Source organism: Synchytrium microbalum (genome assembly GCF_006535985.1).
Source record: "Synchytrium microbalum strain JEL517 chromosome Unknown SmJEL517_scf0017, whole genome shotgun sequence".
Classification (NCBI taxonomy): domain Eukaryota; kingdom Fungi; phylum Chytridiomycota; class Chytridiomycetes; order Synchytriales; family Synchytriaceae; genus Synchytrium; species Synchytrium microbalum.
In genome coordinates this window covers 287,573-313,879 of record NW_022158366.1, presented here as the reverse complement: position 1 = coordinate 313,879, position 26,307 = coordinate 287,573, and the positions used below count along the sequence as shown (strand labels likewise).

Here is a 26,307-nt window from a genome sequence, read left to right as displayed (position 1 = left end):
GAGCTTAAATGGTTGTGACGTGAGTTGTGTTGAAGTAACTTTGAATTTGATCGGAATAGGAACATGGCGTTTCACTGGCAACATATTTTATCGGAAAGTGGAAGGCCACACACGTCCACCATTGCATAGTTTTGTTGTATATAGGATGTCTTGTATTTTTTTTTTTTTTAACAGTTTTATTATAACCGCTGGATAACTCCATCAGGAGAAACCGTGGGACAGATTTAGAATACATATGATTTATGATATTGGAATTAAAGACAGCAAGTTGGTGTTCACTTCTAAAGACACAAGCTGAACGAAGTTCCTGACTTAGCACGTGTTGAATGTCCGACGGAAGACTTTGTTGTTGTCGTTAATACTATATAAGAGACCATACAGATGAGAGATCAGAGCAGTGCCGTGACTTTAAAGCCTCACGCGAGCCAGATGGAAGACAGAAAGTGTTTTAAAGGCCCCACTCGGGCCAGATTGAGCAATACTGTAAGCCTTGCTCGGGCTGTAGAGATGGTAGAAGCAGAATAAAGAACACCGGTAAGACCTAAACTACAGGTTTGACGGTGGTGTAAAACTCTCCGTGGGAGACAATGCAAGATGTTGAGAAAAAGTGGAGGCCAAGGAGCATGATGAGATTCTATAAAGACGGAATACTGTGTGGTATTGTCGGATTGTGGAGAGTCGCGGTGGTCCGAAAGGCAAGACAGCTGAGATTCAGTCATTCGTTCAAAAGGGCACAGGTAAAGACAGATTATGGAGCATAGCGCCCCCAACGAAGGGGGCCAACCGACAGGGAGCTCACTACCGGGTGTACCCTATCTATGATTACTGCTGCAATCTTATACGTTTGATCTTATAGTTTGATCTTATGATATATGTGGATTTTTGTTTTGTGTTGTATATAGGTGAAGTTCAAATGTTCTCAGCGTAAGGTTGGCGAGAGTTGAGGAACGCGTTTTCACAGTGGTGTGCACAGATGACGCGCACGCTTGCTCGTAATCTGCTTGTTCGTAGTATTTCGAAATAAGCTTTTTCTGATTTATGTTTGGTCACAGTCGGAGTTTTTGGTTGAGCAAGTGATTTCTCTTGAAGTACAGAGAGAACAGCCAGCACGGCGCAGGTACTAACCTTCTTTTCTAGGATGTCCTTTGATATATAGCTATCGGTCCCTTCGTTGTCCTTGTAAGGAAGCGACACCTGATCTACCCAGTATCCACGACGCTACAAATGGCCTCTCGGCACGATAACGCCCATAGTACAGATGATCCAGCAGATACATATGATGCAAACTATGCTTCCAAGACTCCCAAATCTAATCGAAAGGAGCAGTACAAGACTGGAACTGCAATGTCATCAACTTCAATGAGAGAACGACGGGTCACCAAATCAATGGATATATCTCGTTCGAGAAGGGAAGAAATCATATCAAGGAGAAGGTGTAAGTAAACCAACCATCGTTCTCACTTTAGATTTGTGTGTTTTATGTAATGTCACTAACACATTTGCAAACTACCCAACAGCAAACACCGTCGAAGGCGATACAGTCATTGAAGATGCCATACCAATATTAAGTGCTACATCTCCGTCACCTTCCCTGTCTTCACAGTCCGCTTCAGTATATACCACATCACAATCTCCAGATCCGCAGGAATTCTCGCTACCACCACCATCGCTCATGTTCTTCTCAGCATCATCGTCCTCGTCTTCCTCGTCCACTTCGTCATCGTCGTCAAACGATTCCATGGGTATAAACGAACCACGATCCAAAAACCAATTCATGAAGAGGAAGCTATCGTTTAAGAATCGAGATTGGGTGTCCAAGGCTACGACTGCTGAACGTGTTAGGAGGTATGCAATCCTAGGAGGCTGTGTTCGTTCACAAGCCAAAAACTAACTATGTACATCACGAAAGTTTTATAAATCTAGCCAAATTCAATCACGACTCTCATACATTCAAGAACCGTGGTCTAGCAGGTGTACAGCTCGGAACTGAAAGGTATGTGAATTATACGTGATGCACGCAAAAATCCTCGTTCTTATGCTGGTGCAAATCACATTAGGATGAATCTTGGAGCCGAACTAGGTCTCACAACTGGTGGCAGCAAACACTTTGACCGATCCTTTGACCGTGACAGAGACCAAACCATCAGCCAAGCAAACTTTGTTCCCCGGAGCGACTTTATCCAAAACATGTATTTCGTAACGATACAACCACCTATCAAAGATCCCAGATATCTAGCCCTCTTTATGCAAGCCAAAAACCTCGTAACCAAGGAATTCGCTCTAAAGAATTATGCTATAACATTGGATTGTGTCGAAGATGAATTCTTTAGTTTGGAATTACTGGTTGCTCCTGATGCCATCTCTGGACAAGATACTGTATTAGGTGCTGTGACATTTGTGTTTCTCAAACAGTATGTGTGGGTTGAAAGTGTCGTGGTTTCGTCGCACAAGCAGAGGCAAGGGCTTGGTCGTGTTTTGCTTAGGAGGATTCTACAGCTTGCTAGAGAACGTGGGAAGGAGGTATGGGTTGCAGAAGCAAAAAATTGCTCTTGGTCTACCTGGGAATTTTTATCTCACATGAATCCTCGTTTAGGTCTTGCTGTATGCCCTCGTGGACGTTCTTTCATTTTATACAAACGCAGGCTTCAAACAATCAACAAAATGGCCCATTGGACAAGAAGACCGTGGCAGATTCCTAGTTTGTCAATAATAGCAGGGAGGAAGACACATTCAACAGCACCGAAGAGCTTAAAAATCATCTGAACACACGCATACACACAATCAATCAACTCTTTTTTACCATATCATGAGCGAAAGCTATAACATAAATTTTGTATACACAGCTTTATATTAAGTTCATTTAACAGAACAAACAAATGTAACTTGGAACTGGGGTATTTATATGCTGCGTGCAAAGCTTCCAAGCGTTTGATTTGCGGGTCTGTATCGTATCACATTGCGCTTGCTTCAACCTGTGGCTTAATGAAGTGTCACGTCTGCATAGTCTCCTAAACTCTCTAACGTAAACCTCACAGTACTATCTGAGCAACATACTTCATCAGCAGGTTGTACAGCAACCCAACCAGAAATCAGAATAGTGCAAGTTAAAGGTGATGCCGAAACTGGTGATGTCATAGCAGATGACCTTGCTCCTCAGGGTCACGTAGATGGCAGATGGGCCGTCCCATACGCTTTAGGCGGCCAGATCTTCCTACACATTGGTAGTGGTACCCTGTCATGTTGGAAGACGGAAAACTCGGAATCACGTATGTCAACTCTGGTGATACCCAAGTTACGTATCCGTCGAGTAGTTGGGGAGATGCTGAAAGAGAGTGAGTTTCATGTCTTGGTGCACCAAGCTGCTGTTTTTTTTTTTTTTGGATTACCACAATGACGATTTCGCTAATTCATTCCGGGTCTTGTTGTTTAGGCTGCATGTCACCAACCGAGGTCCGATTATCAAGTATGTATTCATTCCAGGTTGAATACTTTGAGGTGGAAACGTTTCAGCTTGGCTAATTGTTGTTTGGTCTTGTGCATAGATTCCGACCTGTGTATTGAGGAGTCTCGTTAAATCGAGTAACGCTTCAAAATTAAACCATAGAATACGTTACTTGATATCATGAAAACATAGTTTGCTTACACCAATTGTTTCATCTGCGTTCAAAGCGGAATACTGTGTTGATGTTCAAATTGCTGTGCAAGTAAGGAAATAGTGCAACACGAAGTTCAATGCCGAAATAGACTCAAACGACCATTTCAAAAGCTTGCAGCAACCTTCAAATCCTCTTGTTCATCCTCTCCATCCTTCAAATGTAATCACATTCTTGTATCGATTTAGAGCAGCAAGATGATTTCTGGAGAAGCCTCAAGTAGCTCACATCTTCCACAGGCACCTGATATAGAGACTTCCACTGTCGATCTGGAGCCATTCCGTCTAGTAAATGCACCTCCCAGCATTTATTATCTCCCTGATTTCATTGAGGAGCAAGAGGAAGAAGCATTGCTAGCCAAGGTGTATTCTGCTCCCAAAGTATGTTTTCATTATGAATATATATTTGAAGACGTCCGTCTTCTACAATTTACAACTGTTTTTGCATTTCCGCATCACGACATTTCTTGAAATGTGAAGCACTCGTTCCAACTCTTTGAATCGACTCACATTATTCGTTTGTTAGCCGAAATGGACGACTTTAGCTTCTAGAAGGCTTCAGAACTGGGGATCATCTCCCGTAAACTCATCTACGAATGTAGCGTTACATGAAGCATTACCTCCATGGCTCCAACGACTAGCAGACAGGCTAGGAAACATGGGCATCTTCCATAATGGACAAGCACCAACACAGTGAACCAACCTTAATGTTCTCTCACACTACATCACGAACTTACACAACCCACCCACTTCTAGCTGCCTCGTAAACGAATACCTCCCAACCCAAGGCATAATGCCACACGAAGACGGACTCGCATACCATCCAACCGTCGGCACAATATCGCTTGGCGAATCCTGCTTTCTCGACCTATACAAGGTTGAAGACGTCAAGAATGGAATCCAGAGTGTTGCATGTAGTATATATCTCGCGCCACGGTCATTGATTGTCTTGTCGGATGAGGTATATACGTTGTATCTGCATGGAATTCGTGATGAGGTGGAGTATGTGGTGCATGATAAAGTGGTTAATGCGGCTTTGGATGTTGGTGTGAGTGTGAGGAGGGAGAAGACGAGGGTTAGTTTGACGTTTAGGAGTGTCAAGAAAGTTGCGAGGTTGAATGTGAATAAGTTGTTGGGTGTTAAGAGGAGGTGAGCGTGGTGGGATGGCGCTGTGGCTTGCTGAAGCTGTTGGAGTTAGAGTAATGTTGTGTGGTAATTTGTAATTTTAAGTAATTAAATTGAGCTCCCTACTGGAGTCTTTGACGGACATGTTTGTTGCTCTTCTTTCCGTGCCCCCATAAGGACGCCATTTATTATACACCTTTCTGTTCTTTGGCAACGGCTTGGAGTTTGTTGGCGTCCATGAAGCCAAAGCTCAGAGGTTTAACTTTCTTAACGAGACAAAGGCAGACAGAATGTACACAGAAGTTTCTGAGCTCTCTTGTTGTATGCAGTGCAGCTTCATCAACAATACAATCAAATTAAAGTTAGTGTATTCACTTCCTGCTATAAACAGTGATGGTTCCAAATGACTGGAATAACAAATATGAGGCGAAGAAGAAGACGGATCAAAGATCACATCCTTGCAAGAGCCTCCAGTCTACACGCCACTCCTTGCAGGCATGTAGTATGTGAGGGAACCGCATTGATTGGCAGTAGCGTCGGCACTGACATACACATATATCACCAATCCTTTCTTATCTAGTATACCTAAAACAGGATAGTGATGAAAGAAATGTCAATCGTGCCAGGTACTGAGTTATTTTTTTCCATGGCTTTCGGACCCGTCGTCAGCGCAAACAGAAAGGTATATGGAAAGGATCAATGGCTCACTTGCCAACTTACAGCACACAACCTCCTTGGGATTCACAGCAGATGATTGCAAAAACTTGATGAAATCACGTACATCAATCCTGGCTTCAGCATATAAAGCAGGATCACGATCCACTTGTGGGATGTCTTGAGATAATTTTTGTGAGTCATCTAAGTATAAGAAGAGGTGAGAAGCGTTGAGTATCCTCACATGCGAATAAAATAAACGATCATCTTTCAACACTACCAACTCTTCTCACACTGTAACTCACAAGTCACAACATACAAAATCACCAATATGACTTGCCTAATTCAGGATTGATCAAGTCTCTATACGCCGTCTCCACCTTGACTTTAGCTTCAACCCTCATACGGAAATCTCCAGAGTTGTTGGCAGAGATGGTGACAAAGTTGCTGAATGACTTCATTTTCTCGACAATGGTTTTGATGCTTGTTAATGGTGGCATCATAATGTATATCTGCATGTTAAAAGAGAGGACGTTTGAGTGTGAGAGTATGAGAAAGTTACCTCTGGCAAAAAAAACAAGGGAGACCCGTATTGAAACGTAGCGCTTCACGTTCTAATACCTCTGAATTTCCGACGGTAGGCTCACGAAGCTCTCTAGTCTGCTGTGGAGTCATGACACGTACAGGCACGTCCTGCATCACGGTCACATTCTTCCCACTTCGACTCTGTTGCGTTTGTCGAAGATGAATGATGAGTCTCGAGTATACAGTAAGCCAAGACATGCAGCCGCGAAAAAAAAGGAAACACAAAACCTGGTTATTACCTGGTTGGACATAACAAACGACAGGACCGGTAAATCGTCCTTTTTCGTCAATTTCAACACGACGTCATGAGCATGAAACGTGGATTTCAATGCCTTGTGTAGGAATTCACCAGATAACTCGAGCCATATTTCGTTTTGCTGTGCGGATTCGATTCTCGTGTCTTCAAATATGGCATCCTAGTGTTTTGGAATTGAGTCAAGGACAAGTATAACATGTGATCAAATTCACGAATCGATATCCAAAACATGCAAATAAACTTACCATATTAACTTGACCCCAAACTTGTAATCCCGAATCGACATCTGACTTTGCGACAATAAAATGGAGACGATCTGGTGTTAATCTCAACACCCACTAGGAAGAGAAAGAAGTTAGATGCAATATTGCGGTATACATTCAACAAGATAAGTGATAAATCCATACAGTTTTGCTGAGCTTTTCCAAGCTTTGACACATTCCTAAATTGAAATTAGTTAGCTTCCCACGCTAATAGAACTGACAAGACTTACGAGCAAACAAGAAGCTATTAGCTACTTTAGCCTTCAATCTCATATTTGGAGGCGCCTTGCTTTGCTTCTCTGTATTGTAATGGCTGTTATTCTAGCTCCTTTTGCTTGTTCACAACCCAACCGAAGAGAGCTAGGACAGTTTCGGCAGATCACGGATAGATCACAGATCACTCCTTACGCGTATTCGAAGCGTATATATGTAAAATCACCTTGAACGTCGCGTGCAATAAGGCTCAAGCTAGGCCATACATCAGCAAATAGCCTACTGATTGACTCTCTCGCAAGCATGACGTGGTGCTCTTCGGTGATTACTCATGTTGTAAGATGTTTCGAATCTCGAGAAGGCCAACAGTATCTTATAATCATACGATATACGTTGTTCATTGTGGTGATTCGATGTAAACTGAATGAGAATGTTTGTTGGAATGGAGGATTCTTTTAGTGACAGAATACAGAATTCGAGAATTTACGGTATTCGACACGAAAATCTCTAGTCTTGCCTATATAGTTCAGTAGTATGGTCAATATTGTCTCAAAGCAGGGAAGGAGCGATCTTCTGTCTGCGCAATTCCTAACATTCAAGAAACATGGCTGAAGTCACGACACAGAGGAGAGGGAAGAAAACTCGCGGACGTAGAAGGCCGAGCTGTGATCTTGGGCTGTCGTGCACTAGGATATGAGGTTTAGCACTTTCATTCTGTAGGGGGGAGCCACACTGATGCTCCTCATCCTAGTGCCTGCCAGTCGTTTCAAACAAGGTCTGTTTCCCTAGTAATCCACGAACGAGTTGCTGCTGGCATATCGTTGGGACGAATGAGATCCAAGGCGTATCGCAATATCCAGACTCACCGTCTCCTTTTGGTACCAACGGTCACCGACATCAGAAAAGAGGATGTTGACTTGTTTGATGGGTTCTCTAGATAGACTGGTAACCGATTCGTTGTAATGGTTGTAGTCAGTGCTATGCGCTATGCAGCTGCTCCTGTCTAGCACTCTTGGACTGTACGACGGACTCGACTCCACTCCACAAACACACAGTGTAATTGTACAGGAGCGGCAAGGCTGCATACTTGTATTTATACGTAGATTCATATCATCACCAAACAATACGCCATCCTCATTACAATGTACATGTATGCGTTAATGACTTTCTTATTTCGACCACATCAACCTCAAAGATGTTGTTGCATTCCACGTTATCCGCTGTTCACATACCTGAAATACTGAAATAGACAGACCACTCTTCATCATGATGATCGCCGTGTATCTTTCTCTTCTAAGCGTTCTCTGACTGAGCTTCAAACTCCCGTTCCAAACGACAGAGAAGATTTCAATGAAGGCTTGTCAATTTTGACGTGCAGTGACGCGAAATTCGAGGCCATCGTGACATATTACACGTTATAGAGTTCTCCAAACAGGTCTCCTCGAACTCGTTCATATTCTTTCAAGCGAGTTGACAGTTTGAAAGAGCGAAGCAGAGCTAGATGATACAAGATGCATATCAAGCAGGCAGGTTCAAGATCACGTAGCTCTGATCCTCAATAATCAGCTAACTCTTACTTGATTACACATAGATATCTATTCAAGGCTTCAAGAGCTATCGAGAATCAACTGTGACTGATGAATTCAGTCCAAAACACAATGTCGTCGGTATGTGCCAAGGTATAGCGAGTATAATTAAAGCTTACATACAATTACATATAATAGTGGGAAGAAACGGATCTGGAAAGAGTAACTTCTTCTTGGGTGTGTACATCAATAATTGAGACATTTCGAATGAGTGACTGATGCAAACCTTGCTCAACGTGTTTATAGCTATTCGATTCGTTCTTGGAGATGCATACCACAGCATGAGTAAAGAAGAACGACAATCGCTGCTACATGTAAGAAAGATCAGTGTTATGGAAGTTGAATGACACCTCCTACTGGGTTTTGCTGCCAATCCTTGTGCTCACACCTTAATACTCGTTTGTAGGAAGGTTCAGGTCCTGCGACAATGACTGCCTATGTAGAGATCACATTTGACAACACAGACAATCGATTTCCAGTAAGAAGTTTCTGATGCTTCATCGAGTGTCAGCTCCTCAATCCTCCTGTTTTCCCATAGACTGGCAAAGATGAAGTCGTTCTGAGGAGGACCATTGGTCTCAAGAAGGATGAATATTCGCTAGACAAGAAGAGTGTCACGTATGCTGACATTATTCCAGTTTGTTGGTTGTTTTTTTCACCCTCCGAAATCTCGATATAGCAAACAAGACGTCATCAATCTTCTGGAGGCTGCTGGGTTCTCACGATCCAATCCATACTACATCGTGCCTCAAGGACGAGTAAGCATACGCAAACACACGCTCGTGCTGGGATTGTATGGTCTTAATTAGCAGCTCTCTCACAACAGATAACCATGCTCACAAACGCCAAGGACGCAGAGAGGTTGCAGCTACTTAAGGATGTAGCAGGCACTCGTGTTTATGAGCAAAGGAGGCAGGAGAGTTTAAAGATTATGGACGAAACTGGTATGGATCCTGCATCGGTAGTTTGCATGAAGCGATTCTTTTGTCTGACAGATTTGCTTACCGTTAGATGCAAAACGAGCCAAAATCAATGAACTTCTGGAATACATTCAAGAACGTCTCACTGAACTAGAGACTGAAAAGGAAGAACTGGTCCAGTTTCAAGAAAAGGACCGAGAAAGACGATGTCTCGAGTATTCAGTCTACCATCGTGATCAAACTGAAGTCAATAATCAGCTGGAACAGGTAAAGCTGGAAGACTTTCTTTGGCAACTTCAGATTGTTCATACTAACAACTCATGTATCGATAGCTCGAAGAAGACCGTCGCTCAGATGCAGAAGGAGCTTTTGAGAAGCAGAATGCATTCAATGATCGAGAAAAGCACATTGCTGTGAGTGATTGTTTTGTCACAAACAATATACATCAATACATAGCTGACTTTTTTTATACAAACATAGGAAATCGAAAAGGAGATTAAGGCGTTCCGTATTGATATGGCTGATCTCAAGAATGAAAAGCAACTTCTCGATGACGATTTGCAAGAGTATGTTCGCACTCATGAACATACGACATTGGGTCTCGATGAGTTGGTCGAGAATGCTCAGCACGGGCAAGAACGAAAGGTTGGTACTAGTTACCATGTTCATATACGATCATGTCACCAACTCCGGTTCATAGCAACGAGTCACAAATGAACTGAGAACTGTAAACGCTGAGATTCAAGTCAAAGAAGCTTCAATGGCCGATTTATTGCCTCGATTCACAGCAGCTGCAGCTTCTGAACAAGAAATGCGGGAAAGGTAAAATAAGAAAACGTTTTTCTTGGGCTGTAATGACAAACCTCCTAAATTCTGTTCCCTCTTGCTCGAAAATAGGCTAGAGACGTTAGAGTTAGAACGAGATGCTCTCTATGCCAAACAAGGTCGTAATGCTCAATTCAAAACTCAAGCTGCTCGTGATGAATACCTCAATGCCGAAATCAGGGCTATAACGAACAGCATCACTGCTCAAACTTCTCAAATTAAGCAATTGGAGCAAGATAAGATCGATACTCAAAAGCAAATTGGAATATTGGATGAAGCCATCAAGGCACTCAAAGCTCGAGTCGAAGATATTTTAACAGAGACTGTTCGATTTGAGGCTGATGTTGAAAAACTACAAACTGCTCTCACAGAATTGGACGAACACAAGAGGTAAATGTCTTGTGCTCATTGCAAACTATAGGTGTGTCTCTGATCCTTGTTTGTTTAGGGTATTCTGGCGCGAGCAAGCTAAAGCTACTCAAGCCGTTGCCCAGTGTGTTGATGAAAGGCAAAAAAGTGAAAGAGCACTGAGTAGTACCATGCCAAGAGTAAGTTAACAAAGTTCTCGCAGGCTCTCTGTTCGCCATGCCTGATGTCTTTTCTTCTAGGAAATCGGCGATGGTATCAGAGCCATCAAACGAATTGTTGAGCAGCGCGATATACCTGGTGTTCACGGACCCATATATCAGCTATTTGATGTTGATGAGAAGTATCGTGTTGCAGTCGAAGAAGTTGCTGGCAATAGGTAAGCAACAATTCTTACGAACTCGTATCAAGTTTTTCTTGTTCTAACAGTGAATTTTCTCCGATAGTCTGTTCCATGTGGTGGTTGACAATGAAAACACTGCACAGGTTCTTCTTGATGCTTTGAACAAGGAGAGATCTGGAAGAGTTACCTTCATACCTCTCTCTCGTGTTCGAGCCAAAGATTCTACATACCCAGACAGCAGGGATGCTGTGCCCATGATTCGAAAGCTGCAATATGAGGCCAAGTTCGCACCCGCTTTTAAGAATGTGAGCGAGAATTATCTCGATTAACAACACAATTCAGTGTGGAAAATAAATCGTTTGCTCTTTCATTAATGCTACTTCAATATTTTGGCATCTAGATATTTGGAAAAGCCATCATTGTACCTTCATTGGAAATTGGAGCACGATTTGCCAAGAGCCATTCATTACAAGCTGTGACTCTAGATGGTAAGGGTGTATATTCGACGCATGAGTCGTTACAGTCCTTGCGAAAAGAGATCTTTAATCAGTACTTTTTTGCTTACCTTTTCAAAATGCTTCTTAGGTGATAGCGCGAATCGTAAAGGAGCACTGACTGGTGGATGGCACGACACGAAACGATCAAGACTTGAAGCTGCCAAAGCCGTCAAAGGCTGGCAAGAGAAACTTGGAGCAGCAGAAGCTCGACAAGAGCAGATTGACAAAGATCTTGCTCTTCTCGATCAAAAAATTAATACCCATCGTGCTCAGCTTGCTCAATTGCAGGCTCAACGTACCCAGATGTCGAATTCTGGTACTACTAGTGCCTCGGAAGCTTATGAAAAGGGTAAAGAGATGGATGCGTTGGTGAACTCGGTTGATGCCATTGTAAGGCAGATTACATTCTCTGGTAACTCTGGTAATTGGTCTGGTTTTTCGCTTATCTTTCAAATTGATATAGGAACGATCCATTCGGGATTTGACGAATAGTACTCGCAATTACAAGATTCAACGAGAAGCTCATCAGAAAGAGCTTCAAGTGCCATTAAGTCGCAATTTGACTGATGTAGAAACACGTCGTCTTGAAGAGTGTACGACTGAAATTGATAAATTAGAAGTTGAGAAAGCTAATATGATGAAGGCCCGACTGCAGGTATCCAATCTTGATTATAGCTGAGATTTTGTCGTCAATTCGTCTCACAGGTGATATGTTTTTCCTCCTTTATTTTCGCAGCTGGAAATGCAAAAAGTGGTACTCGAAACAGAATTGACTGGTGTCAAGAAACGACACGAAGAGCTTACGCAACGTCTCTCCAAACTCACTGTGGAGTCTAATGTAACTCGCGTTGAAGCTGCTAAACGAGCTGAATTGGAAAAGTTGAACAAGAAGATTGCTGATACTCAAGCTCGTTTGGAGGGTAAGCACTGATGATGTGTGTGAATTTTGACGACGAAAGATTGACACTCCCTTCTGTTTAGAAATTGATCAAGAGGTTGATGCTATAGTGGAGGCAATGGAAGACAAGCAAGAGGATCTTGAGGGAGCCAAAGTAAGTTTTAGGGTTCCAACTCAAGATTTTTTTTGTTGTGGGTTTCTATGCTCATCGCAACTATCTAGGCCAGGCAAACTGAAGACCACAAGACATTGGAACGAACTCAACGTTCCCTTGAAAAGTATCTTGCTACAAAAGCAGTGTTGCTCAAACGAAAGGACGAATGTGTCAAGAACATTCGAGATTTGGGTGTCTTGCCTGAAGAAGCTTTTGAAAAGTATCGTGATGCTCAGCCTGCCAGGGTAAGTCCGAGCATTAGTCTTTTCGGAGAGCAATACCGCCTGTTACTCACTTTTTATTTGTATATTTCCGAATCTTTTAGCTTCTGAAGAAACTTCATAAAGTCAATGAGGACCTAAAAAAATTCTCGCATGTCAACAAGAAAGCCCTTGAGCAATACAATTCATTTACTCGACAACGAGAATCTTTGGATAAAAGAAAGGAGGAATTAGATACTTCGTCAAAGGTATGAAGGGGAAAAAGTGACTCGGTCTCCTTTCCGGCTGCAGATCTGCAACTGATCCTTCTCTCACTCTGGAACTGCACAGTCTATCGAAGATCTAATCAAGAAGTTGGATCAAAGGAAGGATGAAGCTATTGAACGGACATTCAACCAAGTTGCAAAGTTCTTTGGAGAAGTATGGGAGAAGCTTGTACCTGCTGGACGTGGTGAGCTCATCATATTGAGGTCTGATGATCAGGTAATTTGTTATTTGAATGAAATAGAGTTGTTTTTGGAGCGTTCCCGCTTCAACTCGTATCTTAATAGACGTATCTTTTATTTTCATAACAGACCGACGCTATGGATGAAGACGACGAGGAAGATGCACCAACAAAGTCAATAGATAGTTATACTGGAGTAGCCATCAGTGTATCCTTCAATTCACGAAAGGATGAAGGATTACGAATGAATCAGTTATCTGGTGGTCAAAAGTCATTGGTGGCTCTAGCTCTCATTTTTGCTATTCAGCGATGTGATCCAGCTCCCTTTTACCTCTTTGATGAGATTGATGCTGCTCTTGATGCTCAGTATAGGACTGCTGTAGCAAGTGAGTTCCTTATGGCTGAGTGGCAGAAGAAAACTGCAGCACAAACATGTAATTCATTGAAGCATGACTTCTGACGCTTCATCACGTTTTCCTAGGTATGGTTCACGAGTTGAGTGAAACCGCACAATTCGTGACTACGACATTTAGACCTGAATTGTTGGTTCACGCCGACAAGTTTTATGGAGTCATCTTCAACAAGAAGGTGTCGACCATTCAAGTCATCACACGCGAAGAAGCTAGCGGGTTTGTGGACTTGGAGCAACCACAGTAGGAGTGTTTATTGTAGTATGTTTTACATTGTACAGGAACTGTATATGGTTGAGCTAAGAGATTTTTCAAAAGATTTTTCATTATTTAGTTAAGAAAGAAATGTTTTTGCTTTCCTCTTGTCGCATGTTTTATTGACAATTTCGTGAGCGACCTTTGATCCTGGGTCGGTTAACTACAAAATGCTGCTGGACATGTTGACATCGTCAGTTCATATTTGTTGAAATTGTGTTTAAAAAAAGCTCACCAAAGGTTAACCAACCATTTTCAAACAAAGTAGGTGGGACTCCACAACAACACTTCCACCTCGATCCAATTTACGAGTCTCTCATCACGTGCATCAAATCATCCATAAAAGTATTCTTGTCCAAGCCATCAGTATTGGGAGCAGTATGGTCGACATGCTAGCAATGAGAATTATATGTTACTTCCGGTCAATCATGCATTCAATCAAAACGCGACGTGCCAAAAGCGTCTATCCAACCAATGATTTCAACTTGTATCGCAACTAACCTTGAGCATCCAGCCGTTATACCATCTAGCAGTTCTGTTTCGGATATCCCATGATCCTAGGCGAAATAAGCGGTCATGCTCTTCTGGGACATTTTTCATCCGGCCATTCCTGTTGATCGACTTCAACTCCTGTATTACTTCTATTAATAGTATTATGACTATTGGTGTGAATGACAGAATCAACTAACGAAGGCGTTGGAAGATGGATTTGGTGTCGGTTCTGTCGTTTGTTTACTTCCCCTTTTGGCTAGATACTCAGCTCTAATCTCTGCCAGTAGTCTCAAAGGGATCAAGGCCTTCTCGATAGGCAGGCTGCGTTGGTCTTGGCTTTACGTAGGATGCGTTTGGTTTGGGACGGTTTGGCTTGATGAAGACGATCACGGATGGATCCGTCGGAAGCTTTTTGAGATCGCGTTGGTTCAATGGTTCAGGTTTTATATAATTGAGTGTATTCACTAAACCAGGTTTGTTTGTTGTAAGTTGTAAGCAAGAAATGAAGCTTCGAGGAGGAGGTGCGAGGCGCAGGTTGACAAACACGTTCTAAATGAAAGCTACGTGTCATCAAAAGACGTCCAAGATCCAGAGATCTATCATAACGTATCTGGATCCTTGCTCTGTTGCTATTTTGCTTGCGACGACGCCTGCTGGAATACGTATCTCATGAACGGTCTGTCGTTACGGACATAAAGCCTATATACATCGAAATTAAGGTGTCGTCGATAAGAGCCACCAATTCTCGTTTCATGCGTAAGGCTAGTCTCGCACCAGCTGTCTCAAAACATAACACGAACAAAATGTTGAAATTCCACCACGAGCGATCGTACCGCCAACGCCCTACTTATGATATCAGCAGTGGAGTACGGTCCCACCTCCACTTGCCATATTCAACGGTCGTGAACACCACACAACAAATAGAAACAACCCATATCGCAATGGTGACAATAGTCGAGTGCTTCGATGCAAAGTAAATGAAGTGAGATTCTAGGTATATGTATGAATGCAATGCTATTACTCCTCTACAATTACAGTGTGTTTTGAATGTGGTAGCTATAGGGATTGTGGTGCTTAAAATATGGTTTCCAGTCCAACGTGACGTAGTCCGAGAGTGCTTGACAGAAGCAACTGCATAGTACCGACTACAGTTACTGCAGTGAGCCTTCTACCGGCCCACCCCGAGAAACTGCGAACTAACATCGCCCCTACTCTGATGTCGGTGACCATCGGTACCAAAAGGAGACGGGCATGTCGAGCTGTGAGGCTTTCCGACAGGCCTTAGATATCCTTCGTCCCGACGACATGACATCAGCAACTTGTACTGGATTAGTAGGCAACAGACCTTGTTTGGGATAACCGCCAGGCACTAGGATGAGGAGCGAATAGAACGGCTCCTCTCCAAAGGTAAAAATATGGTATCTCATATCCTAGCGCCCGGCAGTCCAAGACTACAGCTCGGCCCTCTACTTCCATGAGTTTTCTTCCCTCTGCTCTATATTTTCTTTAAACGTTAGTAATTGTGCAGACAGACAATCTGCATTTACCACCCTACCAAGGATTTGAAACTATATTGACGGGACAAGTGATTTAGGTGCTAAACTCTAAACTGCCTAAATTGCGGAAATTCGTGGTATCTCATCACATTCCATTCCACCAAAATGTAAATATTGGCATCAAACCGGCGAGAGTGACAACCCAGGTCAGTCCATATGTGGTCTCTTTGAATACTACTCTACCGAGTCTGCCGTTGCTTGTGAAGCACCTGATGCGATGTATGAACTGTCCTTAAAGAAATACTAAATGTACACGCATTAGATCTGTTTGCATTAATTTCTCGCCGATAAACGCGAAGAAGCGCGTTCAATTTCATTCTGGAATGTCTTGACTCTTGATAGCTTTATGGGCTTGATCCCTTATTCCTTCAATTTCCTTTACGCTTCACCAACACTTCAAATAACATCATTCTTTGACCGACTAGAAGAATGGAAATAATTGACACCGCATTACGAACTCTAGTAGGGCCGGAATGTACGCAGACATTGCTGTCCTTAGGGTTTGAAGACTATACTTGCTTAAGACTGCTGGCTTCAAAGGGGCTTGGATTGGGAGTCGTTGCAGGTGGAAGCATACTCAAGGTACCTCAGATACTCAAAATAGTCGCATCTGGATCTGTCACTGGCATCAGTGCTGCCTCCTACTTGTTGGAAACCGTCGTATATCTCGTCTCGTTGGCTTATAATTACAGAAATGGGAATGCATTCTCCACTTATGGTGAAGGCAAGTTTGCTTTACATGTCGGTCTTGATGTGAATATTGTATTATCATGTATTTATTGCATTGCTTGCCAGCACCTTCCCAACAATGGATGAATCTTCCATACATCACATACTAACACACATTCTAACACACTTCATTCTCCAGTCGCCTTCATCACAATGCAAAACTTTATAGTCTTGCTACTCCTCTTCACATACTCTCGTCAAGTAGTCATCCTCCTAGCAGTAGCCGGTGCTCTCTCCGCTGCAACATACGCCCTTTTCGATCCAACTCTCGTAAACTCTAATCTCCTAGTCCAGTTCCAATGGGGAACCATATTCTTGGCTCTCGCTGCCAAGCTTCCCCAGATCTATACAAACTATAGCAACTCATCCACCGGCCAATTGAGCTCAATCACGGTCTTGTTGACGCTAGCTGGTTCTGCTGCTCGGGTCTTTACTACTTGGCAGGAAGTCAAGGATCCTGCTATATTGACGGCTTTTGTAGTCGCAACTGTCTTGAATCTTGTGTTGGCCTTGCAGGTTGTCATGTATCCTAAACCAGATGTGAGTGACTTTGAACTTTGGTGCAAAAAAATGCTGTTAATCCCAGGACGCAAACCACTCTTCATAGGCCAAGGCATCACGACCTAAATCTAAAAGTGCTCGGCCTATAAAGAAACCAGTCAAAAAGGCAGAATAGTGTAGAAGCTGGCATGCCATGGGTTTCGAATGAATCGTGGTTTTTTTGCATTTTCAAGACATGTATTATACAGTAGTTTTTTCTGCAGACACGTAGAATATCTTTTGTAGATTTGCGTGTGTGTAGTTGATGATGTGAATAGCTGTGACAGTAGTGCATCCAAGTGTCGCGGCCAAAAACATGCGCAGCATGAGTGGTTGACATGGAGAACAACTACAATCCCACCAGGAACACCAAAGAGTATAGATCACGATGTCCGACTTGGAGCCTATGACCAGTGACGCGCCAGAGACTGCAGATCTAGGACCTGAACAACCAGCAAATGTCGAGATCTCTGCATCAAATTCGTATGTCGATGCTGAGATATCTGAACAACCAGTAGCTGAAGATCCCGTAATAGACACCGCTAGCATAACGAACGAATCAATACCCGATTCAACCACCATAGAACCTCCCACCTCCCTCCCAGACCAACAGATCTCGCAAACATTAAATACGATACCAACCGACGACGCAAATGAAATACGCCCACAAGATACCCAAGAGATTGAAGCCGTGGAATCAAAAGCCGAATCAGTTTCAGAACCTGCTGTATTTTTAACCGAGGTTAATGTCTCCCAGCCTTCGACTTCTGCCTTCCCACCACTGGCTGACAATCAGGCTCCATCGTCTGCTCGTATCATGGCTGAACACGGATGGAGAGAGGGTAGTGAAGTTGCACCGAATACCATGGAATTAGCGAATGATGAGGCTGATGATGAAGAGATGGAGGTGCTGGATGCTGATAACGTATGTGATTTGATTGGGACTTATATTTTTAGCATTGACGCCAACCTTTAATGCAAAAATGAAAACTGACGGCAATTTTATACAGCCATTGATGCAACGAGTCCAAGATGCTCTATACAAACAACTCTCAGAACGAAATGCTGCTTTGGAGTTGAGTCTTCGTGAACGTGAAGAATCCGTGAAGCAAGCCATGACGAGACGAGAATCTATCGGTGTGGAATTATACGCTCTACAACAACGACTCGCTAGTTTGCAGCAAACTCTGGAGTCCGCTGATGGTTCGTATCAGGAAATCAAGTCATTCCGTGAAGAGACCGAAAGCACGCTTAAAGTAGCTTCTGAACGGTACAACAATCAGAGGCAGGGACTGAATGAACGTGAACGGACATGTGAGTGCCACGAACTATACGCAAGAATAATGAGCGGTTCCCGACCTGATATCTTTTTTTTTGTTAGTGGACTCACATCGTCAGGAACTCGAAAAGATCACAAGAGCCATCAAACAAGTCGAACTTTACAATGAGCAACTCAAATCTGAGATCTCGGTGGCTCGACGAACGACTCTAAAGGCCGAGCAAGACATGCTAAAGCAGGAAATGGAGAAAAAGAGACAGGTTTGGCCAACTGAAATAAAGAGACACCAGTAGAGCATGATTACTAACCCTCTCTATGAGCTAGGACTTCTTCATCGACAGCTTGACCGAGAAGCACCACCGATTAAACGAGCAAAAGTCTCTCTACGAGTCCCAGTACGAATCTCAACAGCGTGAAACCAAGGCTGCTCAAGAGACACTCCAAGATGCTGCGATGGAAATGGAAGCCATTCAGTTTGAGAAGAGACAACTGTTGCATCAGTGGAAGTCTTCCTTGTTGGCTTTACAGCGACGTGATGAGGTTTTGAATGGGATCGAGAAGGATATTGCGTGAGTGCTTTCATCAATTGCAAAGCGACCTGAGATTTGTCCAACAGAATGTGACACCAAAATAATTCAATATCCTTATAGAACCAACAAGGAAACAATTCAGAACATCCAGAACGAACTCTCAGCCTTCCGGACATCCCTACGCAAGGCTCAAGAGCAAGCTGAATCTCTGTCTGCTACAGTAACCAAACTGGAAACCGAGACAGATTACGTTCAACGTCAAATGGATAACTCTTCTGACGCCCGGTCTAAATTGAGTCAAGATTATTCGGTTCTCAGCCATGCTATTCAGCAGAGTGAACAAGAGTTTACGAGAGCAACTCAGGTTTGTGCAAAAACAACATAATCAGTAATAATGGTGTATGTATACAGGGATGTCTCAACGCATTTCGTCTTTATAGGAACGACAAGCCATCCTGCTCGAGCTCTCAAGTCTAACCAAGACTCTCCAAAAAACCAACGCTGAAGCACGAAAAACCGAAATCGAAGTCCACGAAATGCTGCAGACGCAACTTTCAGCCACAAAAGGTTCTCACGGTGCACGCCGTGACATTACACGTGTAGCAGCTCTGGTCTCTGAAAAAGAAGCTCTCGCAATACAAATTCGAAATGAAATCTCCAACGCCCAGATGGAATCCCTCCAGGTATTCGGCCGAATTCAAGAACTCGAGAAATCAAGTACACGAATCGAAGACCAGACCCGAGAACGTGAAATGCTGATTCAGCGATACGAGGACGATATACGTCGTGGGCAAGAGACACTGGCTAAACGACAAGGGGAAGTGGATTTGCTGAATAAAAAATACGATCAATTGCAATCTAATCAGCTGGATGAGACTACTGGGCCACTCGAATCTGCTATCAGTAATTTGACGAGGACTATTTCGACGAGAGAGGAAGAGTGTAGTGGACTGCAGCAGCAGTGGTTGCGAGTACAGAATGAGTTGGTCGTGTCGGCTCGATTGCATGCTGAGGTGGCAGATCAGATCAGCGAAGCTAGGACGAGGCTGGCTGTTTTGACGAGGAAGAGGGCTGTCGTCAACAGTAAGTTATATCGTTTGCAAAATCAAACTGCGTTGATGCCGCTTGCCTAAGACCTTTCTTCCTTCAGATGCATTCGAAACCGAGGAAGCAGAAATCCGATACCATCAACGACAAGTTCGGCAGCTACAAGCTGATATGGTTAAAATCAATACCCTTGCTGCTAAACAATCAACAATCAAGTCGAAGATTGAAGAGAGTAATCTCTTGTTGGAGCAAGATTTCAGGGCGAAACTCAAGGTAAAAGAAACGGGGCAAAGTCAGCTGGATGTTGCTGATATCGAAGTCATGTTTACTATAGGATGCAGAATTGGATTCCGTTAGACTTGAACAAGCAATTGAAGATTCAAAGGCTGAGCGGGAACGTGCTCTGCAAGGCTTAGTTGAAGCAGAGTAAGTCTCGCTTACACATATGGTTCCGAGTCTGCTTTCAATGTTTTTCTCACTTTCATTCCTTTCACAGACGCCAAATAATGCTCTGGCAAAAGAAAATCCAACTCGCCAAAGAAACCCAATCCGCACTAGACCCAGAAGAAGGAGCATCAGAAATCCGGGAGATGACTGCTGAGATACATCGGATGCGTCTTCGTGCTGCGTCTCTAACCAAACTACAAGAACAGCTCGTGCAAGAAATGGAGCGTGCTGTGTTGCGGCGGGGAAGTATTGCCTTCCGAGCTGGTGTCAACAAGGCGACTGGCAATGAATCTGGCAAGGATATATTGAAAAAACAAGCGCAAGATATTGGAAAGAAGTTGAAGCAGGCTATGGGAGATGCCAAGGCTGCTGAAGAAGGTAAAGGGGGCAATGTGTGACGGGTTGTAGCATGGTCGACGACTAAACCTACGCTTTTTTTTAGTTCTTCAAATGTTGAGAAAATCATTATCTCAAGCCATGGAACAAGCTGAGTCGTCTGAATCTTCGTGTCAGACAATGGAAGCAAAGGAACGTGCTCTCATACTTCAGACTGAGAACAAGATGACTGAAAAGCAGTTGGTATGGATGAATTTTGAAAGGCTTGTTACGGCAAAAATAACGTGGACAGGAAACTTATCAATAATCTTTTAGATTGGAACTTTGGCAATCATATCTCAAAAGCAAGCTAAACGATACGAGGAAATCAAGGCTGGTGGATACAAGCTTCAATGGAAGGTACCTGAAAATCGTACTGCGGAGTTGGATAAGCAGTATGAGCGTGCTAATAAGGTACTGGATACCATTAAGGATTTGGAGGTAAAATAATAAGTTTGAAATTCGTGACACTATGTAACGAGTCTTTACTCATCACCACACTCTTTTTTGATAGAACCAATACGGGCAATTCATATCCGATATGGTGAAGAACTATGTGGCTGCATCTTCTAAACCATACCCACCAGCAATTTCCGCATCTCGACCCTTATCGGTGCTCGATGTTGGCAGGGACTGAACGATGAAAAGACAGTCGTTATTTAAGAATATAGTATCAAATCCGCATCCAATTTTTTTGCAGCATCGCCATCTTTGTGGTTTTCAGGCTTCGAGCCTTTTGAACTGGTAGTAACAGTATTGATAGCTGAAACGCTTGCAAAAGACAGTTTCAGCATTTTTTGTGTCGTTTGTGATAAAACCTCTATCTGGAAGGCCAAAAATCTTGATGAATATCGATGGCCGATCACGGCACAAGTGTCCCCGTCTTTATGTAACAAGCGTAGCAGCTCTAGCCGCCGAAACGAATACCCAGCAAAGCAGCTCAATCCGTAACGAAATTTTCAAAATCGGTTTCCCTCGGACGTCTAATTGCGAAGAATGTTTGGAATTCATGGTTAAAAGGCGCCCGTTTTGGCAACTCAACTAAAGTATCCTGAGACCTATATTCACGAGGTGATTCCACAGATATTATGAATGATATGTCGTGTCTGGCTCGGGGCTGTAATACCGTGAACTTTGTATCAAACGCCTTCGATATACGTGGAATTGTGAGAGTCAGAGAGAGGTGAGCTTATGCGCGTACCTCGTATAATTATCAGAACTGGAACTGCTGGTAGTTTGCGCTCTTCAGATGAAAGAGATCTGACTGCGCCAGGCGCAAAGCAACATCAATCATCAAAGGTTTACGAACAGGCAAACACCAAAGCCGACGCGCCAAAGAAGTTATCTCAGTAGCTGCTGCAGTTTTGTAAGAGCGCACAACCCAGTACAATCTATGAAGCTCCTAAATTGGCACTCTGACACGTCTATTAGCAACAAACATATACAAACGTCTAATCATATTGCCTTTCCTCGTTGACGTAACTGCGGTCAACAGCACCAAAGTGGGTAAGATTCATAGCGCCATTGGAGTATCAGAACTCTAAATGGAATACCAGCAGCCAAAAATATCTTTTGTGACGGCACTCTTGTTTTTCAACCACATGCTAACTCTTTCATACTTTGACAATAACAGCCGGGAAAGAAGGTTGTTCTTCTGTCGCGAGCAATTCCAGTTCAGAAAAGTATGTGTTACTCGCAACATTTGTCAAGGGACTTGAGAGTTGTCAGAATCCTTGACTTCACAACTTGTCCAGCTCAACGCACATTTGATTTGATATTTGACACTTTTTTCTGTTCGCTAGGTCAGTCAGCTCAAAGGTAGCCTAAGCTCTCGTGGCGGTAGCGGAATGGTCAGTTTTGGAACTCCCTCCATGTCTAAACGTTTGCAAATGAACGGTCTTGCCGTGATTCCTGCTCCTCCAGCAAATCTACAGTGATAAATACGATCATAGCAGACAACCACAATGCCAGAGAAACTGATGAAGAAACGCTCGGTCCCATCAACCGTACTGACGTCAAAGTATCCTCACTCTACTCTTTACGAGGCCTGCCTTGGCTTACTGTAAAAAGTCAAGAGTGAGATTCCTGAAAATATCTGCTTGCTCTGAAAAATGGAGGTGATGGCCTCTGTAAAGCTGTTGGCAGCCACTCCAAGTCTAGAAGGGGATCCAAGGTACCAATGGGTGGGGTTACTACCCTCACAGGAGAGGGTTTCCTTCTCGAAAAGGCCAAGGCACATGGAGCCATCACAATGCTTGTCAGCAAGAGACTCGACTGAAGGTCTTCTTTGGACCTACTGTAAACACCCCAGTGGTTTACCTTGGGCCTCATCCATGCCACAGGACAGTAACTGCCCAAAGGCAAGCGACGTCAGGGATCAAATGCAGATACTATTAAATAGTATCTGCATATACAAACCAGTGCAGAGGTTGACTGCCGGTTCACATGTTTGAACCGCATAGCGAATCCAGCCTTATTAGACCAGTTTGCTTGATGATCTCTGGAGCAGATGCTCCGTTGAGATGGTCTGACTTCCTGATAGGTTATATATATATATATATATACAGGAGGTATGGAATGGAATGAGAAAATTGAAATCAAAACAAAACAAAAACGACGACGAACAGCAGGAAGACAGTGGTTACCTAGATGATGCCTTGATAATAGATCCAGGAGTGAATGGTTTTGTAGCTTCCCTCAGATCCTTGAATGGCTTGATAATCGTGTTGAGAAATCTAAACCCGGCAAGTTGATGTGTCTTTGAGAAACCACACAAAACAATAACAAGAGGCAGCAACAAGGAGAGAGATATACCGGAAACGTAGATCCAGTAGTGAATAGCCTTGGGTGTACCTTCATTCCCCTCCTTGAATCGATAATTGTGTCGGGAATTCGTAAAAGCGGCAAACTAGTGAAATTGCAAGAAAGTTAGGATATCTCTAGATCTGGATGCCATCCAGGCTTGAATCATGAATGGATGCCATGTACTAACCATGAAGCAGTGGCTTGAAGTGTCTTTGGCTGTCCTGCATCTCCATCTCTCAGATATCTTGTTGTGAAGGATGTTGGGAATCATGTGACGAAAGGCGTCGTATTCATAGGCTGGAAGCACAGGGTCCAAGGGAAAATATTTTGACTCGAGTAGATTTACGTAATATCTCATGATATATTGCATAGGACGTTGTCCTGCTTCTCTCTTGGGCAAGTGAATTCGTTGTTTTATGAACAAGAACATTCGATTTGGCAGAGTCGCATATTCAGTAGATGAAAACAAACATTACAGCAGCCTTTGTCGTATTTTTTATTGCATATTATTTGATAATTTTCCTTCCTGATCCTTCTTGTGCCTTTTGACCTTTGTTCCATCGGAGAACTCAATCTGTAGATGAAGCTATTGTTATGAAAATCAGGTTAAAGGATGGTGCCACACAAGAATTCATGTCGAGTTTGGGGAATCAGAGCTATGAATGTCATGTAGGTTATGGTTGCTCTCTGTTGTATCCTATATTTGATAAATGTCGAAATTGTGAAAATGATTGTACATGGTGTATTCAGACAATAAATACTAGATCAAACGCATTGTTGACTTAAATATTGGAGAAAGTTATTGAGATCTGCACCATTCTGTTCTACGAAACATATATAGCAACAATGAACCACGCTTTCTCCACCGAGCTTGGGAAGCTACACACAAGCTACACCCCGGATAGAAACCACATACTATTACTACATAAAATCTATTTTCAAAATGATGCAAGCGCTACAGATATATATGCAAACAGAGTCCTCTCCCATATCTTACACCTACCCTTCTTAACCGCACCACCACAAAGTCATTACAAGTATACGAACTACGTTGACCGGTGCGGCCTCTCCCCTCTTAAGAATCTCGGATCATTGAAGATATCACTGGCAGCTAGATGATACGCAGTATGTTGCAACAACCTATCAGCCTCTATAGTGTTTTGCTTGACAGCATTAGGAGCTACTTGATTCAGCACTCTCTCATATTGAGCTTCATCATGTGCGTTTACCACGGGCGAGATATGCACTATACGACCATCCGATGCTTCTCGTAGCCTTTCTATAGGGTCTGGATTTGTTGATATGACTGTTGGTGCTTCTGTAGAGTTTATGATGGTGGGTGCTCGTGTTACCGGCTGCGGTGGCTGTGGTGGATATGTATAGGAATCAGGCATGCCACCGTCTATAGGACTGTCAAATGCCTGTTCGAAATCGTATGGGTTTGTAAATGTGGGTTGAGTTACAGGTGCAGGCGACATGATGGTATTATACAAGTCCGTGTCCTGGAACTGAGGATATTCTGTATTATTCGTAGTGCCATCGAAACCGTATGCGTATACTGGTTGTGACGGTGATGATGTTGGTTGAGGTGGACTTGGTATTATTGGATGGCGTGGCATGAAATTACCACCTGCTAGACCTGTGAATTTAATTTACAGCGTCAGGGAGACCATGCGGTCAAAACTAGTATTCAAATGTGACTCACTCTCAGTTGATGAGGTTCGTTCTCCCCTCTGATCGTCCATTTTGTCGTCCGTGGTAGTATCGACCAGTCTTAACGATACGAACTCGGCATCAAAGTCAGTCGCACTGTCTTCTACATTCTTGCCCTTCTTTGCGGTAGTGACTCTAAAGTAGGACTTGTCCCTTCCGCGATTTCTGTATACATCGTACTCTGAATCAGTCACAGAAAAGTTCAACACAATGTTTCCCGATAGAGTTACTAGGTTGAAAACGTTGAGTTAACTACAATTGTCTGAGCGTATTAGAATCGGCAATGCGTCTTACATGTGACTGGTTTCAGAATATGTGCCTTCTGGCATTCACAATCGTTCTTACCCTTCTGAGACTTTGTTCGGCACTTCGAGCAGTGAGTTGTAGGTCTCCCGATTCCTTTGACCTCCGTTAGAGGTCGTAGTAGATGATCGCAAGTTGATGACCTGGCCATTGTTGGGTAATGTGTGAGTTTCCTTCGAACTGATTGAAGAGGAGACTGCATGAAATGAGATCAGCGTACCGATGTCCCTGAATGCATTTCTCACAAGCGAACTTTCTACTATCCACCAGGATCATGTCTTAAACGTCCGAAAATGTGATTTGAGCTGATTCCTTGGCAAATGCTTCCAGCTGTCTATGGCCCGTCCGGATCTGCGAATAAGCGAGTCTAGTCTCAGTGTATGCTCGTTACAGATAGCTTTCCTTCTTCATTCTACCAGCTTCCAAGTTCATATCGTCGGAGGCAGCGGTTTGAGCGAGATTTTTGGAAAAGCACTCACTCGATGACAAAACAATCAGCTTGAAGCAACGGAAGACGAGACTTCCCGCTCACTTCAATGTACGTGTCTGCTCATAATAATCGCCGCTTTGACGCGTTGGCGTTCTACTTTCAGCTCGTAATTCAAGCTCACAACTCACGTTTCATAGAATGCAGGATGATCACGGCTTGAAGGACACTGAAACTCTCATCATCATCTCTGTTTCATTCGTGATATTCGCTGTGCTGCTAGGTACGTGATTGCTACTAGTTGGGTTCTTCAAAGAGCGCTGACATCTGAACTAAACTTAGGTATTTCGTGGCTCGCCTTCTCAAACACGCCATGTGGACGTCAATTCTTGATTC

The 26,307-nt window shown here is 43.3% G+C and overlaps 4 protein-coding genes across 4 annotated transcripts; 3 read left to right on the top strand and 1 right to left on the bottom strand.

The window, feature by feature from the left end:
- Positions 1-5,252: 5,252 nt before the first annotated feature.
- SmJEL517_g03354 (uncharacterized protein) lies at positions 5,253-6,808 on the bottom strand (the record flags this gene model as incomplete). The annotated part of the gene is made up of 8 exons (XM_031169282.1): positions 5,253-5,362; positions 5,498-5,635; positions 5,838-5,943; positions 6,053-6,157; positions 6,256-6,432; positions 6,518-6,610; positions 6,680-6,714; positions 6,766-6,808. The coding sequence occupies 8 exons, from the start codon at positions 6,806-6,808 to the stop codon at positions 5,253-5,255; spliced, it is 807 nt and encodes a 268-aa protein (XP_031024757.1).
- A 1,807-nt stretch (positions 6,809-8,615) lies between these two features.
- On the top strand, positions 8,616-13,660 carry SmJEL517_g03353 (uncharacterized protein; the record flags this gene model as incomplete). The annotated part of the gene is made up of 23 exons (XM_031169281.1): positions 8,616-8,648; positions 8,741-8,812; positions 8,873-8,952; positions 9,014-9,092; positions 9,161-9,278; positions 9,346-9,521; positions 9,587-9,667; positions 9,735-9,899; positions 9,955-10,076; positions 10,152-10,469; positions 10,528-10,627; positions 10,688-10,824; positions 10,892-11,093; positions 11,189-11,276; positions 11,374-11,675; positions 11,749-11,940; positions 12,022-12,205; positions 12,267-12,337; positions 12,406-12,582; positions 12,663-12,806; positions 12,889-13,041; positions 13,134-13,389; positions 13,485-13,660. 23 exons carry the CDS (start codon positions 8,616-8,618, stop codon positions 13,658-13,660), a joined length of 3,426 nt encoding a protein of 1,141 aa, XP_031024760.1.
- Positions 13,661-16,145: 2,485 nt separating this feature from the next.
- SmJEL517_g03352 (uncharacterized protein) lies at positions 16,146-17,121 on the top strand (the record flags this gene model as incomplete). The annotated part of the gene is made up of 3 exons (XM_031169280.1): positions 16,146-16,488; positions 16,585-16,985; positions 17,053-17,121. 3 exons carry the CDS (start codon positions 16,146-16,148, stop codon positions 17,119-17,121), a joined length of 813 nt encoding a protein of 270 aa, XP_031024759.1.
- Positions 17,122-17,373: 252 nt separating this feature from the next.
- SmJEL517_g03351 (uncharacterized protein) lies at positions 17,374-21,300 on the top strand (the record flags this gene model as incomplete). Its single annotated transcript, XM_031169279.1, has 12 exons — positions 17,374-17,910; positions 17,996-18,299; positions 18,367-18,524; positions 18,589-18,833; positions 18,915-19,158; positions 19,235-19,877; positions 19,945-20,114; positions 20,176-20,267; positions 20,338-20,666; positions 20,731-20,867; positions 20,940-21,104; positions 21,178-21,300. The coding sequence occupies 12 exons, from the start codon at positions 17,374-17,376 to the stop codon at positions 21,298-21,300; spliced, it is 3,147 nt and encodes a 1,048-aa protein (XP_031024762.1).
- Positions 21,301-26,307: the final 5,007 nt, after the last annotated feature.